At 44.5% G+C, this 17,598-nt stretch overlaps 1 protein-coding gene across 5 annotated transcripts in view; it reads right to left on the minus strand.

The window, feature by feature from the left end:
- The window catches only part of LOC126542440 (cytosolic carboxypeptidase 1-like), an 80,642-nt gene that overhangs the window by 58,145 nt on the left and 4,899 nt on the right, over positions 1-17,598 (minus strand). For all 5 annotated transcript variants that reach the window (XM_055077250.2, XM_055077248.2, XM_072286381.1 and 2 more), the window contains 5 exons: positions 17,065-17,132; positions 15,632-15,701; positions 11,021-11,158; positions 8,082-8,213; positions 2,724-2,852 (listed from right to left, as the gene is read on the minus strand). In XM_055077250.2, coding sequence (XP_054933225.1) covers positions 2,724-2,852; positions 8,082-8,213; positions 11,021-11,158; positions 15,632-15,701; positions 17,065-17,132 — 537 coding nt within the window. The remainder of the gene's footprint in view (positions 1-2,723; positions 2,853-8,081; positions 8,214-11,020; positions 11,159-15,631; positions 15,702-17,064; positions 17,133-17,598) is intronic.

A 17,598-nucleotide genomic window follows, 5' to 3' on the forward strand; every position in this document is an offset into this window, starting at 1 on the left:
TGCGCTCAGTCACACTGATAGCCACGCATAGCTACTGCCGCGCTAAAGAAGGAGACTTGCACCAAGTGCTCCCCAACCACCCGTACCCCTGTCGTCGTGTTATCCACAAGCTTGCTCGCCCTCCCCCCTACCACCTTTCCCCTTGCTCACACAGGAAGACAGCACTCATCAAGCCACCATGCTTCTCAGCTCACACTAGCGTGATTTCACTCGCACATAAAGCATACAGCGTACATGCTGCAGGCACTATAGGATCTTATTGCACTTGGACTTTATACAGAACATGATGCTGCTCTGCTTTAGTGGTTGCTCTTGGTTGTGGGGCTTGTGATTTGAAAGGTGCATTCACAAGTAGCAGCATGAAATTCAACCATCTGACCATCTGGGTCCGTAGAGTGTTCCATTTATTGTCTTGGTATTCCTTTTTGGTGGCAGTGAACTATTGTTATACTGAAACCGTGTATAAACAGACTTCGTTATGTTCAGTTTCAAAATACATGATGTTTTATAGACAAGAGGTTATAAAAAGTTATGTTGAGGCTTAACTGTATATAAATTTTTCATTTTTTGAGAGACTGAAAATTTCCCCATGGTCATGCCATTCACAGGGCAAATGTGGTAAATGCAAAAGTAAAAGAAAAAAAAGAAATGTTGGCCTTGTGCTTTTTTTATGTGGCCACAAGTCACAGATAGCATTAAAATGACTGTATGCACTGTGGGTTTCTCACCCGTGCTCTTGGGACAAAGGAACGGCAACACAGTAGTGCAAACAATCACAAGGGCATTTATTGCACCTTTCATAGATCAATGCCTGCTAGCCGAGTTGCTATCCACAAAACATGCCGATGGGCGCGCAACAAATCTACAAGTCCGACTCACCGCGACCGGATATAGCGAGCGAATATGTTCGCCCGATGCTGGATCCCAACGCCTGGTCGTTCGCGTGTACAGTCACGCGAACGGTGGCGCGTTCGAACGAGGCCTCACGAGACGGTCTCGCAGAAGCATAGATCGGCGCACGCGCGGCATGTCCGCGCTGCTTGACGACCTCGAACCTTGTCTTTCCCACACCCAAGTAACCCCGCCGTGAGGCGGCGTTAGCAGCGCAACACTTGCGCCATCTCTCGCACTGTGCTTCAACCACTCTGACCGCCGCGGGCGCCAGGCCACGCGGCGAAGCCGCACTGCAGGAGACGGGAGCTATGCGGGAAAACAAGATATCAGGGGACGCGTGAGAGTCGCGCATCCCCACAGCACTAACAATCATTTAGAATATGAATATACCTTATTACCATGGTTGTGCTTGTGGTAACGTCAATTGTACTGTTGCTGCTTGAATTTCCTTTATCTGCTTCAAGGAGCTGTTGTCTCTCACATACGCAGGGATGTGTAAAGCTCTCCTTTCAGAAGTGAAAGTTTATCATAGTAGTGAACTGGACTTAAACACAACACTGACTGTCCGGCAGCCTTTATCAGGTCCATTAGAGCATTTGGACAAGACATGACATAGACCTTAATCAAGTACTGTAGGATTTTGTTCATTCACATATCGCTTCCCTTGAGTCTACTTTCTTTTTCTTCCTTCTTTTATGAATTCATGTTTTTGCACTTCTCTTGTTTTCAGTGCTTGTTAGTCATTATGGTTGTTTATTATTTTTAATTTTTTTATTTCATCTTCGACCCTAACCATCTTAAATAGGATGCCAGTTATTTCTCTAGGCTAACATCTCCAGCTCTATCTTTCAAACTCAGAGGCCGTAAACTCTGGCATTCCTTTTGCAACTCAGTCTTAAAAAGTCTTTGGCTTCATGAAGAACCAGCCCCAAGCCATAATGTTCCCAAACGCCTGTGCAATAAAAAAAAGAACATCACACTACCTCCAGTTATGATAAATGCAAGTCAGTCTGGATTAAAACTTCTAAGCTTCTGAAATTAAAAAATAAAATATAATGAGGTAGTCAACAGCAAAACTTAACGAAAATGTCATGTAAATACCAGCAACATTTGTGGTGCCTCCATTTATTTGCGCCTTCTAGGAATGGTTTTGAAGTGCATCGCATCATGTCCTGGTGGTGTGCCAGTTTGTTATTGACGATGTTGTATTACAGTCAAACCTTGTTAGAATGATGTCACATCCAACATAAGAATACATCTTTTATACCCGATTTTCGTTATAAGTATATATTCGTCACATGCTGATATCAGTGAGAAACATTTTAAATCTACTTTGTTACATACATTAATTTGTTATAACTGTGTTCATTACATTGAGGCTCGACTGTGATTGCCCAATTATTTTGCTTTTCATAAGCACTGTTGATGGTATACCACTTTACCGCCCAACCCTTACATATTCGCACCATTCAATCACAAGACATCAACTATGACAGCTTTACCTGGGAGCAGCCTTCTATAACACTTCAAACATGTGCAACCAACACTGAAATTATTACTACTAGTATGAACAAATGAAACAGCAAAACACTAACACAAGAAAACCACAATTTCGCTAATAAATTTCATATAAGGGTTCAATTCATTTTAGCTCACAAATAATAGTGTGTCACAGATAAATATTCTGATCAAGCACACTATAACAGGTTCCCAAACTGCAGCATAACCTTTCGATTTTGTTGTTCTTGTTTTAAGTTTTAACATATAAGTTTCACTTCTTTACGGCACTACACACAAGGCACTGATTACTGCAACTGTAGCGCACTCACTCGAGCAGGTAGCCAGAGACAAGCACTCCAAGGTCAAGGCAGTCTGGAGGCAGACCGTACTGTTGCCGTCAAGCAAGTAGAACAACTCCGTCAGCAGACCCTCATTACCCAGAAGAGTGGCATTCTGCTCTGTGGAAACAAGAGGCAGTGATAGGACACCCCAAGTGTGAGCAGCTATTCCTGTGGTCAATATAACTGGACACCAGAGCAAAATATTAGGTCAGAACAGATTGATAAGCTATTAATCTGACATTGCAAACAGTATGCATTCCAGAAAAGCCTTGGATGTTCTATAAAACATCATGAAGTCAAAAGACAGGTGGCAACAATATCTTGATGAGAACACTGAAAAAATAGTTTGGGTGTCTACACAACTTTCTGTAGGTAGACAACAGAAAGTGAGCAGCTACCATGATGCAGGCTGCAGTCATGAAACGATGGCAACTGAACCGACAACGAAATGCTCCAGGCTGACAAAATCGCAAGCCTGGACTACTATTATGAGTTACTACATGGAAAGGTTCCTGCACTTCTGCTGTGACAGCCGGCTACAGTATACTACTATTAGTACTTCTTTTTCTTTCACTTTCCTTCTGTCACCCAATGCTGCTTTGACACAGTCTCATTGTGGTGCCACCTGCAATGGCCATTGCTGAGCCATTGCTGTTTCTAGTGCTCACACTTCACTTAGTGCTGCAGTTGGCAGGAGTGTAAATTTTCAGAAGTCCTGGGTTTGACATTGGTAGCTGCACCTTCCTTTCAAAAATCTCATATAGAGTCTATGTTCATTATGACGGACTCACGTACAACAGACTTTCGGATATAACGCACCATATTTCAGCCTTAGTTTGCTCTACCTATCTGATTAATGCAACGAAGTTTACTTTTAAAGGACTGTGCTACAACGGACTATCGGCTACAGCGAACGAAATCAGTGTGCTAATCACGGACCCCACGCATCCTACCCGCATCGGCAACTCCGTAGCACGAGACACCACACCAGACCTTACGTTCGTAAAAAATGATCACACGGGCAAAGTAACATGGCACAACACGGGCGTCGACCTGGGCAGTGACCACTACATCCTCGAAATTACGATACCCAATCAATTACGGAGCAATACCATTATACATAAGTGGACGGACTGGGACGAATTCCGTAAGGGGCGACTCACCACAGCGCAAGACATCACAGAGATTGAAACCTGGACGGTGGAACTCCGCGATGCAGTGCGCTCAGCCACAAAGACCATAGAAACAGACGAGGACGTCATCATCATGGACAGCCGCCTGGCCCATCTGATAGAGGCCAAACGTTCGATACAGGCGCGTTGGAAGCAGCACCGGCTGAATCGCAAATTGAGGAAGAAGGTGGCTGACTTAAATAGGGCCATTGAACAACATTGCAGGCTCCTGTGCCGTCAACAGTGGAACGAGATCTGCAACCGAGCTGACAGGGAATTGCATCGCAGTTGTACATGGAATCTATTTCGGCACCTCCTAGACGAAACAAAGACCAAGTCAAACCAGCGCGACCGCCTGGCCCGCCTCATGCACACCATCACACAACAACAAGGAAAAGACGCTGTTATCAGGAGCCTGGAAGCCAAGTATCTGCCAGACACGCCAACGGAAACCCACCCGCCGTACGGGGGGCTGCCCAACGCGTGGCTCGACCGAGACATTACCATATCAGAGGTACGGGTAGCGCTGCACGAGCTCAACACCCGCTCAGCAGCCGGCCCAGATCTCGTTACAAACAAGATGCTACGCAACCTGGACGACGCTTCGATAGTAGCCCTAACCGATTACTTCAATGAATGCTGGCATTCGGGCAAGCTCCCCCGACAGTGGAAAACGGCAAGAACAATCCTGATTCCGAAACCGGGCAAACCACTGGACATCGGCAACCTGCGTCCCATCTCGCTGACGTCCTGCGTGGGCAAGGTGCTGGAGCACGTGGTCGCCAACCGGTGGCAGGAATACCTAGAGAAGGAAGGCCTCTATCCTGACACGATGATCGGCTTCCGGCGCAGACTCAGCACACAAGATGCCATGTTACAACTCAAACAAGAAATCGTCGACAACAAGACACAAGACAGCAAAGTAATTCTGGGTCTCGATTTACAAAGTGCATTCGACAAAGTTAAACACTCAGCCATATTAGGACAAGTGTCAAGACTCAACATGGGGGTAACGAGCTACAATTATATTCTAGACTTCTTGACCAACCGCACGGTAGAACTGCACGCCGGAGACCTCAAGCTCCCCGAACACAAGCTCGGCAGTACGGGTACTCCACAGGGTTCGGTCATATCGCCGTTGCTCTTTAACCTCGTCATGATCGGGGTAGCGAGGGCAGTAGCGGGGACCGGCGTCCGGCATACTATCTACGCCGACGACATTACCCTGTGGGCCGTCGGTGGCACCGAAGCCAGCATCGAGCAACAGCTGCAAGCGGCGGTTACCGCCATCGAGCAGCACCTTGATGGCACAGGCCTAATGTGCTCGCCCGCCAAATCCGAGCTGTTCGTCCTCACACCGCTTCGACCGGGACGGAAGCGCGCTCCTCTTCGGGAGTGTGATCACATCAAAATTGTGACTGCATCGGGGCAACGCATCCCCGAGGTGCCCAAGATCAGAGTACTGGGCCTGCTGCTCAACAAGAGCGGCCGCAACGACGAGACCATCAACAAGCTTACCACCAAGGCAATGGACGCCATCCGGCTCATACATCGAGTCTCTACACGACGGGCGGGCATGCGTGAAGATAGTCTCGTGCGCCTTGTCCAGTCGTTCGTGATCAGTCACATTGCCTACGTTGCGGCCTACCTTAATTGGCACGTCACTGACAGGACCAAGATCAACACGCTGATCAGACGGGCTTACAAGACGGCGCTGGGTTTAATGGAGACCACGAGTACGGCTCGGCTCTTGCAGCTCGGCGTCCATAACACCCTAGAAGAAATAGCCGAAGCGCAGCTCACCGCGCAATTCGAGCGCCTCTCTACCACCAAGGCGGGGCGCAGTATACTGACGTCCCTGGGTTACGACCCCCAAGCTCCCAACCGGCAACCGTGCGTGATCACAGATGAGGCGCGGGCCCACATTTACGTGGACCCCATCCCGAAGAACATGCACCCAGAATACAACCACGAACGGCGGCAGGCGCGGGCCAAGGCCCTCACCGAACAACACGCCCAAGACCCGCACGCCCGGTACGTGGACGCCGCGGAATACAAGCGGGAAGGCTTCGCAGCAGTGGTCGTTGCGGCGGCTTACGGCACCAAGACAACGGCAGCGAGCGTGCGGTGCACGAACGCCACAGACGCTGAGGAGGTTGCCATCGCTCTGGCGATCACCGAGGCCGAGTGTCGCACCGTGCTCAGCGACTCGAGGAATGGCGTGCGCAATTTTGCCAAGGGGCGAATATGCGCGCCGGCGGCCGCCATCATCGGCAAGCTCCAATTTCAAGACCGCGGCAGCACCGTCTGTATCAAGTGGTTCCCGGCGCACGCCGGCGAGTGTGCATCCTCACCGAACCACAACGAGACGGCCCATTCGGCGGCACGAGCGCTTACCTTCCGCGCCCCCGAGAGTGACCGTTCCGTGTGGTGGTTCGAAACCAAGGACAGATTGACTAGTTATGCCGAAGTAACCAAGTGTTACCGCTTAGCTCGACGGACAATGCCGCCTCCCCACCCGGCACTCAGTCGGGAGGAGGCCGTAATCCTAAGACAAATACAGACCGCGTCACTCCTCGCCCCCGCAATGCTGCACGTGCTTCACCCAGAGCTCTATCCGAGTGGGCTGTGTGGTGTTTGTGCAGCGGGTCCTGCGGACCAATGGCACATCATGTGGGACTGTGCCAGGTTCCCGACGGCAGCTAACTCCAGGACTTACCCGCCAGAACTTCAAAGTGCACTGCAGTCTACAGACAAGGACTCACAACTATGGGCCGTCCAGCAGGCCCGGGGTGCGCTCGAAAAGCACAAGCCTCGTGACCCACTACAATCGGGCCCAACGGGGCTAGTGCAGAGTAGAGTATAACCCCGGGTCGACGCTTGGCCAGCGTCACGACTCGTTAAATCGTCGTTTGCCGGCACTTTATTAAAGTTATTCCTATCCTATCCTATCAGTGTCAATTTTGTTTCAATATCGGGCATATAAAATGTACTTTTGCCATGTCGACACAGGCTGACTGCTGACTTTCGAGGGTCAGCCGACGATCGTGGCTCAATATTGTGCATGCGAGGGAGGAAGGTGGCCGAAATGCACCGGCTTCATTTGTGCACGAGCTGGGGGGGGGGGAGGATAGGAAGGTTCTACTCCAGCAGCTGCTGCTTACGGCGCGGGCACCATATCTTCTTCGTGAACGATGTGCGCACCCGCATGGGCCTCATCTTCAAGCTGATCTGTGTTGTGGACAAAGTACGCCCAGTGCTGGTAGCTTCGTATGCACTGTGCTTTCGACGTTTAGTTCGTATTGAAGTGGGAGACAGCAGGAAGGTAAATTCGCTTGCTGCTGCTACTGTGCTTATCTTACTTAATTTGCTATCGCAATCGATGCTTTGCCTTTTGGGCAAAACTGCGACTCTTTTTGCTTGTTTTTTACTTTGGACTTTCATCACTCACTCTTTGCAATGAAGTTGTTAGACATCGCGATAAAAGTTTCGCAAGTGGGGCATTTCAGAAATTACGAACTTCGGATAAAAATTGTGTTTTTTGTCAGATTATCAGGGTCCGTTGTAGTGAGAGTCGACTGTATGTATTTCGTTTTATCATCACCATGATGGTACACAGATGATTATTTCTTGCTGCAGACAACACAAGGCTGAAAAGTTTTGGCACAGAGCGTGGTACATATTAACAGCTGTTTACATACGAGCTGCTTTATAATTGTCATCAGGACATAGCTATGGCCATTTCTTGTTGTGGCCATGTCGTTATAGATGAAACACAGCTGGAAAGCTTTGACACAGGCTGCAGTGTTGACAGCTTAAAATGAACTGTGCACAGCGGCAAGTGTTTACTGCAACTGATAGTGCACAAGATGGTCCGTATCTACCTTTAGGTAACCCATATTGATAGTTATTACAGGAAATGCTTCACACTTGGGCCAATATAGTGGTCTTTAAGAAGCCAGTAAGGTGATCTCTAATATGCACCGTATGCTGACTATACAGATATGTGAGCCACAAATGTAAACTCATATATTCACTTTTCAATACATCTCGTAAGCAAGCGCATATGAGCTAGAAGTCAAGCCAAAGTCTGCAAGGCACGTAAATTCCTGTTCCATGGTAAATGACATTGTAAGGATAAAATGTTAGAGGCAGTCATGCTGAAGTACTCAACTGTTGCCAATCAGTCTTTTCAGCAGCAGCAAGATGGCAACCTTAACCTTGATTTTGACCTTGAATTTCCGAAGCTCTTCCAATGGAACTTTGTATGCACCCAGAACACGAGCCCTCAAGCAGAACTTTTGATCTGGAAGGTAATGCAACACACATCAGGTGAAAAGCCACACGATATTCACTGCACCAAAGTACAACAACCAATAGACAAATCTTATGATAAGTTTCACTATGCCACTGCTGCCACAAAGAATGACAGTGGTGGTAGTCCTTAGCAAACCGAAGGCCATCTAGGGTCCAAAGCATGTAGTCTTTACTTCTTTTTTAAAACTTGAAGAAGCCAGCTAACCTTCAGGATAGTGAAGCTGCAAGGTTGGCGATACAATAAACTGTGCAGGTACAGTGTGGGTAAACATTTTATGGACTATGCCTGCAGTAGAGTACTGACTGAATTGTGTAAGACTTCAGATAGTGATTTGGAGAGGAAACCAAAGTACATCAAGAGAAGTTACTATAAACAAACATCAAGCCAGACATATTAATGGGACACTAAAGGCAAATATTAAATCAAGCTAAAGTGATAGATTAATGCCAGAGAACCTCTAAGGCGTCAATATTATCGCAAACAAAGTTTTAGTAAACGAGAAATAGCAGTAAACGCAGGACATGATTTGTGACTAATCAGGGACATTCAAGTACTAACCTGATGACATAGGCACTCCTGATTACGATTCTGTGACTAGTACTTGACCTCTTCTTATAAAAAATCACTACATTGCATTATAAGACGAAAGAAAATGCTATCTGATCACTTCTATTCCATGTTTGTAAAGAAAGAACCTCATTGACAGTACTCTTGACAACGATGCAATCAGTTGAAAGATTTCATTTTCGCTCGATTCTGCACTGCCCGTGCTTTCGTGTTTCAGTAGTTTCGTTATCGTATAGTGCTGCGCTGGTTTTTTTGGCTTGCGGAACTCCCACAAACTGCAATTAACTGAGAATTCCCTGTTCATGTAATGTTGTAGGATGCCCTAATGGTCGACACCATTTGACTGAAAGCAGCTGTAGCAGCAAATCCAACGCTCTGTCTAGGCTTGGTTTCTCCATGGCCACGCATTCAACTTTTGCGCAAAAAACAAAAAGTTTTACTCACTGATAGCAGCAAAGGGTGGTGGTGGTGTATGCAACGTCACCACCCCATCGCTCGAAGGCAAGCGTTTTAAATTGTGCTAAATGTAGACGGACCCTTCAGGCGTGATTTTCTCTTAAACCAAGTCTTTTCTTGGCACGAACGAAGTGCTGCTAGGTTTCTGGAAAGGTGTTTTAACAGTCCAAATTCACATAATATTTTTCCTTTAGTGTCCCCATAAACATATTTACAAATAGTACGGTGTGTTTAAAAGGGCTTTGCAGTCAACTCGTGAAAGTTCAAACACAGATAATTTGTCATTCTGGTTGATTCGAACAAACATCAGAAGTATGGTCCTACTGCTAGTTACTTAACTGGAGGCACTTTGTAACTGCCTTATAAAAATGAGTCACTCATGCAATTCAGACATTTAGCTTCCCCAGAAAAACTGCCATGTAGGCAACATCGCTTGCGTGGCCAGAGCTGGATTCCTAGTTGCCTTCGGCTGAATTTGCAGACATTTATCAGACAATAAACAAACAAAACTGACTGACTAAATTTCACTTTCAAGAATGCAGCTTTTTGCACACAAGACGAGGACGAAGAAGAGGCTGAGACACACAAGCTCAGTGTCTCAGTCTCTTCTTCGTCCTCGTCTTGTGTGCAAGAAGCTGCATTCATGTCCTACTAACATGCCCAAACAGTCATCTTAGTTCACTTTCAAATTTGAAATGTAGTAGTTTGCTACAGGAAGCTTTTCAAAACACTTCACAGCTGTTCAATGACAAGCCTTTCCGACAAGGCTTAATCAGCATTGAGTGTCTCTAGTGCTTTACTTTTCACAATGTGCAAAAGGAAAGTGTGGCACACATGCTGTAATAGTGCAATATTAAGCACCCTTAATTCTAATCACCTCTTTGCCTCCTGAAGATTGCATTGCAAAGAAAAGTAAGTATGATAACAACTCAATTCTGAGCATGCTCCCTTGGTATTTAGAAAGAAAGAAGAGTGCTTAAACAGGGGTTACTATTATATCTTATTGTATACTCACAGTGCTTTTCTTCAGTAACATTTTATTAACCTTGGATAACTGAATTAGGGTAACTAAACTTAGGGAAGAACCACGGAGCCAACATAATGAATAATTTATTATTGACTTTTTGGGGAATTTACACCACAGTGAACACAAAACAGTAAACTGCAACAACATAAAGAAGACTGGAAACAACTTTGTTTTTATGACACAAAGTAATCTCGGTAGAGGGCCCACTGAAGATCCCTTTCAGGCAATAGCAACAAAAAGTCAAAACAATCAACCAGTCCCATCTCGTCCATTTTGAAATTTTTTTTTCACATTAACCTACTATGATCTACTCACGGCAATGAGATGACGTTTGCGAAAGGGTTTAACAGCAAGACAGCAAGCATTTTAATTTTAGCACTGAACACTTTATTTTTTTCATTTGCTCATAACTTTGTGCCCACAGACTTGGTTTGCAACATTCTATTATTTTGTTTTAGCCCTTTAATTCTTCTACTATGTGTAACACGTGACAGACAGTAAATACTCGTGGCTGAAAATTTTTTACCAGAAAGATGCAGTAGATCTCTTGTTCTATGTTTAGTCACCACCACAACAATTAGAGTAGGGTCATAACATTCTACTAGATTCCTTTCGTCGTTTTATGGTCCATCAGCTAAGGTACACTTTTAACAAACCCTGAAAATTTGTGTGACAGCTTCTAGCACACATCCTTTAATTTTAGTGCATAAAGCCTTTCCCTTTTTGCTTGCTTTTAGGTCATCACCTTGTGCAGCTAAACGAGACAGCAGGTTGCAGAGGGCCACCAGAAATGCCGGCTCGGACAGACCCATGTCGCGGTGCCTCAGTAGAATTGGTAGCAGCACCTGAGTTGCACATCGCTCAACCAGGAGGCGAGTTCGACCTGGATGCACACATGGGCAAAAACGTGCAAGAATAACACTAAAGATATTATATAAGAAGACCCATGGTTAAAAGGGCCTCTCACAAGGCTCCATTGCAAATTTTAGCTAATCATTGGAAGTTGTAGGACACCGTCTAGAAGCACCTTACCACAAGAAATTTTCAAATTGGTTTGTTATTACAGGCGATAGGCTAAATTGAAATGTTGCATTGCCATGCTGACAAGAAGTCAACCTCTCTGCCTACGTAGACAGCTTCGCTTTCTGCCTTGACTACCATGTGCAAGCAACTTTTCTTTCCCGTTTTCTCCCACACCAGAGCTGAGAAACCACATCACATCCACATTGCGAATCTCGTCTCCATTTTTATTTTCCCTTCCTCTTCTTGCTGCCTGGTGCACCCCCAGTTCCAGTGGCGGTATTGTGCGTTCTGCGTTGGACGATAATCAATGACAATGCAGGCAGTGCATCTTACGTAGACTCATAGAAGCATTTGTGCACGTGACCTTGACTCTGTAGTTGGAAGTGAGCTTCCTCGAGAGAAAAGGCATGGAGGCTTCTGCTTGAAATCTGTTTCTACTGTTTTCACACCGTGCAGTCACTCGATACTTTGTAGACATGATTGCTGCCACATGATCTACTTGCCACACTTGTATGTTTGCAATGCCCAAACTTGGTGAGGGGCCCTTTAAAGGCACCTTGCAACACATCATCCAGAAGGTACGGAAATGTGTCTGGCATTAGGTTACCTTTTAATGAATATTTTACAGCAAATTAAAATGTACCTTGCTGCCATTACTGTGACCTCCTTTTTATCATTACTATTACACTCATAGCTGTGCTGCCATGCCCAAACAGAATGGCACATGCCATGGTCTACCCACCGTTGCGCTAAGTTTTTGCCTAGGCGGGACTTCCAAATTAGCCGGCGTGACTTTTTATTGGGCTGCCTGATCTCGAAGGCTATTGTGTCAACACAGTGGCATTTTATTCCACCAGGTGCCAACTACGGCTTTCCATTTTCGACTCTGCCAGAAGCACTGTTTAGTTCAGCAAAATTTTTAACTGCGCGAGGAAGACAGGACATGAACGGAAACATAGACACACACTTTGTGTGTGCGTATGTCTTCTTCACACAGTTTAAAATTTAGCTGAACCTATGAACCGACTAGCCTAACAAGATGCCTTACTTCACTGTTTAGTCACGATGTCTAAAGGAAATCTGACCAATGGCCATCATGTTTCTAAGTGTAGGATGTAGAAATACACATGAAAAGCCACAGGGATTTCAGGAAGTTTAGACAACAGTCTTTTGAACAAAACTGCAAGCTCCTTGCTGTGAGTACATGAATACAGTCGAAACCACTTACAACGATAAATGTTTTAACGATATATTGGTTATAACAAAGAGAAGCTGTTGAACCGTCAACTTTTGTATGTTTTCTATGGCGAAATAACCCGCTTGCTACAATGTCCCGATGTTACATTATCGGTTATAACGATGAAGTCTGGCTCCTGGGTGTCCGTGGAGAAGGGTAGTGAAATGCGAAATCCTTGAAAAGAAAAAAGAAAACGAGAAAACAATGGCTCGCTGCCCCAACAGCTGTCGCGCACTAATTTCCCAGCATTCTCCATGCACCTCTCCCCCGTTGCTCTTCCACCTCTCCGAACATGAATGGGCTGCGCCCATAGCTCTACGCCACGCCACCCTCTGAAACACGAATAGACCGCGCCAACTGTGCTGCTCTCAGATTGCTCGCTGGCTCCTGATTCAGCGCAGTTGTGCAAACAGCTTAATCGGTCGCATTCTTCTTTTTTGGTTGCATCAAAATCGTTCCTGGCCATGCGGTTTCTCAGCCTTGTTTGGCTCACCTCTGAAACAGAAGATGGCTGATCCGCCTGCTGATCATTGGCAATGCACGATGTTGCCAGTGAAAAGGAAGTGCATAGCTATAGATTTGGAAACTAAGTGCTTCTAACTGATGAGGCGATCATCGCAAACATGGTCGCATTGGATAGTGATGGCAATGACGGCAGCGATGACATGGTAGGGCAGGTTGCCTCAGCGTCGTCCTCACAGGAGGCCTGGCAGATGATTCAGTCCCTCTGATGCTTCGTTTTTGTGAGGGACCTTCTGCTGCACTATGTGGAGCACTTGGATGCCTTGGAGAAGGATGTCGGCAAGCTTCGAGTAAAGCCTGCAAGGCTGACGAACGTAGGGTTTTCTCGTGCAAGCCAGTGAGAAGTATGTGGTGAGATGCCTGTGACCATCTCGCTTCAGCATTTCTTGTGGATTTCTCAAGCTGAAAGGCTGTCGCGGCAACATTCTCGCATTTCTTAAAAGGCCCCTTTTGGGGCCACCAAAGCGATGCCTTGGTGGAGCTCGCATATCACTTGCCACCTGTAACCCTTTGCAGTTGTTATAGCAGTGCCATTCTTTAAAGCCAACAGCCGCGGATTGATACATGCGATCAGAGCGCCCAGGAAGCAGTTAAATGAGTAAACACAATCAGTAGTCGGATGGAGGAAGATGGTAGGGAGGGGCTTTGACCTCCCTGCCATTATAGTTTTCTAACATCAGCTTTGCCATCTCTCTATTTTGATTTTTTCATGGAACTCGGATATAACAATTATCGGTTATAACAATGGAATTTCTGTGGCACTTGAATACTGTTATAAGTAGGTTCTACTGTAATACTAGACTCAATGTTCACACCAGTATTGTCTAGCAGCTGAGGAAAGATTATTGACCGCATTCATAAAGCACTGAAGGACCATTTAACATTGGATACAATGCACACATGCACAGCCTTCTATCAGGGTTCTTCCTTAAACCATGTTGAATGACAACCACATGGCAAGAAACAAACAGTTACATGCACTAGCCCGAAGATGCTAAGTTTATCTATAAGTCACTACTTCAATTCTTAAATGAGGAGGGTCTCCACACTTTCATTTAAACGCCCTCATATTCTGCAGGGCAATATATTCAAATGAAATAAAGAACATTGTGTAGTATAAAAATCGCCCTTAAGTATGACCAAACAGTGTCATAAAAACCATAAAAACACAGGATGACCTGAACCTACTAGTGTTCCTGAATATGAACCAATCAGCTAAAACATGTCAGCACCTTCAATAAAGCCTGAAGGAATGCAATGCAAGGATCCTGCCATATGTGTGACGGTCACACCATATGTAAGTGAAGAGAGATACCTCTACACCCGTCGAATTTAGCTGCATACTGTGCTTCAGATACTTTGTTTCTTAAACATGCTTCCCTTGGGGGCAGAACTCGTGTGGGATAATGAGCATAATTAGATTGTTAACAAAGTTGTTGCAACAACAATCAATAGAAAATAGCTGTGGCACTTGGAGTGTTCCGCTTCAGTCACAACGAGTGCATTTCCTATATGCAATGTGGAATACAAAATCTCACATTAATTTCAATATGTGGTCACGAATGCTATAACGATAAGTGTTTAATCACACAAAAAAATTCAATTGAGTCATATTTGTGCAGACATGGTACTTCTGCACATTTCTTCACACCAGGATAAAAGTGCTAATAATGCTTGCCCACCCCTCCTCACTCCCCATTTCTGAAGATGTGTAACCCTCTAGATCAATATGGTGAGCTGGGAGAGTTGATAGGTTAACATTGTCAGACACAAACAGCACAAAGGGTACAGAGGATGCAAAAATTTAACAAAACAACACTGTGTTGTCCAATCCTTTTCTCATCTGTTATTTTTACGCTGTTTGTTTTCAAAGATGTCACATTCTGTATAGATATCTTCCTTGGGGTAAATAATCTGAATTACTGGTGTCAAGAAACAGCGGGCTGCAATTTGTTATGTATATTGCTACATTTGTATTCTGCTTCAGTAAATTTATAATTAAGTCTTCTTATTTATATGGCTGAATGTAAGAATTACATAATAGTAGCACAACTCATTGTAGCAAAACAAACATTGCCAGGTGACCACTAGAAAAATTGGCTGTAGACTGCTTTGCATAAATTTTGTTACTTTGGCATTTCTGACTTCAAAGTACAAACTCAGATATTCTTTACAAATGTCAAGAGAAATGTTTACCAAGTGTAAATATGCTTATAAGATCTTTCCAAACACTTTTGCACAGTCATAGGGTCAATAAAAAACTGTAATGACGACAGCACATTTAAAAGACACAACAATTTGCAGCAAATTCATACAGTGAATAGTAAACTGGATCATGTGAAACTTTTTCCAGTTAATTTAATAATGTCACTATTCCTGTCTGTTTAAGTGAGCAAGTGAGTCATCGTCTGTGATGAGTCACTCACTGATTTGATGGAAAGCTGCACTACAGCGAAACAAGCTCTATTAATAAGCAACTGTGCAAGCTTGATCTCACATCACATCTCATGAGCAGCAAGCTGACAAGAGTCATGCCATACAGACAAGTAAGATTAGCACCAAAGGAGTACTCACCTTTCTGTTCACTCACTATTTCTTTTAAGGCCATGACCACATCTCGAACTACAGAAGAATTTTTAGGTTGCTGGAAATGAAACGGTAAATGTAAAACAGAAGCATAGTACATAAAAAATATGTTTAGTCACTGGCTCTGGAGCTGCGCCATGTGAAACCATCAAGAAAACACACACAAGGTGTCTTTATTAGCCTTTCTTCCGTTCTTTTATTGCATTTTTTCTTTCATGCTGGTTCATCGTCATACTCTGTGGAAGTTTCTACTTCTATTCATTAGACACTAGTCTTCTGGCTTTGATAAAACTGAGACGGAACCTTTATAGTGCACCTATACCAAGTTATACAAAATGTAAACAGCAGCCACTGCGACACCAAAACTTCCAAGAAAACTGCTCGTCTGTCATTCCTCTCTTTGGCTGTGTGCGTTGAACCTCAAAGCACATAACTTCAGCTTTAGGGTAGAACAAATTTCCGGTTATTATTGTTATCATAAACACCGCAAAAGAAACCCGCATCACTCATAGACAATTTTTATGTCAGGAACAATTTGTGACCAGTAATAATAAGGCTGAAAACAACATTTCCAGTGACACATTTAAATTATGTGCAACTGTTGCCAGAATAGAGAACCAGTGATGGCTACAACACAACACAACTTACAGCAGCGTACGAAAAGTTGTGGAGCATATGGCAGCCATAAAAGAACTGCATTTCCTATTGACCCACACATTCAACTTGGAATTCCGATGTGCATAGAGTAGGACACAGACACAAGAGTACAGATTTTCTATCAGCTATCCTTATATGGGGTGACTTTTTGATGAGCTTCTGCTATCTCACATTCTCACTCCTCTCTCAACTTCTTAATGCTAGGAAAGTTTGTCAACTTGGCCTTGTGACTTTTTCCTAAGCTAACTTTGTTTCCTCTAGCCACAAGTCACTTTACACTGCCTTCTTGCCAATATAGCACTTGCATTTTTAATTAATGACCAAACCATCCCAATCTTCCTCCTTTTCCTGTAATGCCTACAACTGTGTCCATTTCTCAGATGTAGCCATCCTCAATTTTATATTCCCCTTTCAATTTACAGATTCGTCTCAGTATAAATATTTTAGCCACTTGCATCTTCTGAATGGAAGACTTTTTTATTGGGATCACTGAAGTTCCATGCAGGTCATGGTTTTAAAGGATAGGGTTGGAAAAATGGACACAAGCAGACCTGAAAGAACAACGCAAAAGCATTTTCATTCCTCTTGCATCCATGTTTTCTGTGCCTTACATTTCAAACTATGCATCTTACAAACTCTCTCAGCTTTCTGTCATTACAAGTGCCATGCAGGCTGGCTGGTCGCACATCTGTCTCAAACTATAATCTCACAGCTCCTGTGCACAGCTGTACTAGTGCAAACTTAAAATTGTGGTAAGGACGTACTTCCAATAGTGCAAGAAGCATTGGGATGCACTCGTCAATCTGTGCTGATGTCAGCTGCTTCCTTTTCTCTGCAGACAGAGACAGCACAAAATATGTGACACCTTAGTACATGAAAGAGATACATATCACACATGGAGAGTAGGATTACCCAAGCATTTCAAGAAAAAAAAAGACTGATAAAATTTAAGATGAAAACAAGAAATAGTAATTACACCTATGTGTTTTACAAAAAAATAAATGCTAGCCCCTGCCAAACAGGCACTTTTAAGCATGTCTTTACCGATGCAGACCAAACAATGCTACACGTTAATTTTCAAGGATGCTTCAATCCCATCGCACACAATCACACATCCATGATTTGGCAACAACTGAAAAGTTCAGTGTAGATAGACTTTGGTGAGATCCAAGGTGCCTATGTAACAGGGGTACAAATAACAAAAATATCAACAATTTTATGAGCATTGCTTAAGGAACTTCAGTTTTCAGACACAACTATGTTTTTCTTCCCTCCAACTCTAATTTATGCAGAATCCA

Source organism: Dermacentor andersoni, chromosome 2 (genome assembly GCF_023375885.2).
Source record: "Dermacentor andersoni chromosome 2, qqDerAnde1_hic_scaffold, whole genome shotgun sequence".
Classification (NCBI taxonomy): Eukaryota; Metazoa; Arthropoda; class Arachnida; order Ixodida; family Ixodidae; genus Dermacentor; species Dermacentor andersoni.